The 1,881-nt window shown below is 45.3% G+C and overlaps 1 protein-coding gene across 1 annotated transcript in view; it reads right to left on the bottom strand.

Annotated features, from left to right (window-relative positions):
- Positions 1–47: 47 nt before the first annotated feature.
- LOC107695171 (lysophosphatidic acid receptor 6-like) overlaps positions 48–1,881 on the bottom strand; it is an 8,782-nt gene continuing 6,948 nt past the window's right edge. Inside the window, exon 3 of the mRNA XM_016494989.1 lies at positions 48–1,134. Within this exon, the coding sequence (XP_016350475.1) occupies positions 137–1,134 (998 nt within the window). The 3' untranslated portion in view covers positions 48–136. The remainder of the gene's footprint in view (positions 1,135–1,881) is intronic.

The following is a 1,881-nucleotide window of genomic DNA, read 5'->3' as shown; positions in this document are numbered from 1 at the left end:
CCCCCCCCCCCCCCCCCCCATGCACCTGCATACTCGTCTACATGCGCATGTCTTACTGTCTTCTGTCTTTCTTTGCTGTGTTCCTGTAGGATTAATCATCCTAGCATTCGGTCTCCGTGAGTTTTGGTGCAGATCTTTATGTAAAACCAGTGTCCACACATATTTCCATAGTCTTAGTGGCTTTGGACGTTCCATTATGCATTTCTCCAAACGTTAGACTCTTTGATCTTCGAATTCGTGTCTCTCTGATGCGTATAGCCATTCTCCTCTCTCGCTTTGCGGATTCCAGGTTCTCTTTAAGGATGAAGTAGTAACATGCGCCATCTGCCAAGATGTTCACGTTGCTAATACATATGCTTATGTGAACAAAGTAGCGTAGATGATTGATGTTTTGGTTCCACTTGCCTGTCTTGGCATGGAAGTATATGGGCGCCGCTATGTGGTAAGGAATGAAGCATGTGAGGAAGACCACCAGGTTGCTGAGAACGATCTTCATGCTCTTGTTGTTGCGCAGTTTGGAATCTCCAGGGTAGCGCTCCCTCAGTTTGTGCAGGATTTGCACGACGCGCACGGAACAGAACACCATCACCACGGCGCTGCTGCAAAACACTGTCTCCATAGACACCAGAATCCAACTTTTCGTCCAAGTTGAGTTGGAGAAGTCCTCGAAGCAGTAAAATGTTTTGTTCATTTGTTCATCATCGTGAAGTCTGTAGATGGGGAAGCTGCATCCAAAGACCACCATCCACAAGGTTAGGCACACGAGCACTGCCTTGCGTGGAGATCGCAGACGGCGTGCAGCGAATGGAAACTGTAGAGCGATGTATCGGTCGACCGCGATGCACACGCTCAGCATGATGCTGCCGTAGATGTTGACATAGAGCAGGCTCTCCAGCAGGGAGCAGAAAGTCTGGCCTAGAGTCCAGCGCTTCTTGTAGGCATGTATTTTAAAGGGCAAGGACAGCATCAGCAGGCTGTCGTTGATGATCAGGTTGCTGAGGTAAACCGTGGATTCGCTCCAGCGTCGAACGCGGAAGAGCAGCTGCCACAGAGCGGCCAGGATCAGAGGGAAACCGAAAACCAGAATGGGTACATATACACAGCTCTGGACCCAACACACCCAATCACAGCTGTCTGTCCGGGAAAGAGAAAGAAAGAGGTGACTTTGAAGAAATAACTGATAAAAGTACTGTATGTAATTTTTTGACTGTACTAAAGCATAAAAATACCATCATATGTTTGCAGATATTTAGGAAACATTCTAAGTTCACATGGGTGTTTCTCTGAAAAACAATGTTACAGCCAGTTATTCTACATTGAAATTTGTGTTCCGTGTCGGAATGTCTGTAATTGTTTTGGTCTGTGTGATTCCACCCACTCCCAAAAGTATTTCAACACCTGGGGTTGCCAGTTAGTCTAGCATTTTAAATGGTGGGGGGGAAGGTGGCCACAAAATGAGCATGATGAGAAAAAAAAAAAAACATTGTAGAATCTATGGTACACTATCAAGAAGTGCAAACCTGCAAATGTTTGTGTCTTACAAAAACACATCGATTCGCTACAGGAGGCCTTTGTTCACCCCCCGGAGCCGTGTGAGGCACTTTTTATTATGGATGGATGCGCTTTATTTCACTTCTTTTGGACTGATGCACTGCAACACTGCGACTGCCATTAAACAGCTTGGAAGAAAGACAATTTTTAATATAACTCCGACTAGATTCGTCTGAAAGAAGAAAGTCATATACACCTAGGATGCCTTGAGGGTGAGTAATTCATGGGCTAATTTTCATTTTTGGGTGAACTAACCCTTTAAATTTAATTATCACTGTAACCTAATAGGGAAGTCGTGGCCTAATGGTTAGAGAGTTGGACTCATAACCC

This window comes from Sinocyclocheilus anshuiensis, unplaced genomic scaffold, assembly GCF_001515605.1.
Source record: "Sinocyclocheilus anshuiensis isolate Anshui unplaced genomic scaffold, SAMN03320099.WGS_v1.1 scaffold550, whole genome shotgun sequence".
NCBI classification, from domain to species: Eukaryota; Metazoa; Chordata; class Actinopteri; order Cypriniformes; family Cyprinidae; genus Sinocyclocheilus; species Sinocyclocheilus anshuiensis.
The sequence above is the reverse complement of the archived record's forward strand: the minus strand, read 5'-3'. Positions and strand labels throughout refer to the sequence as shown.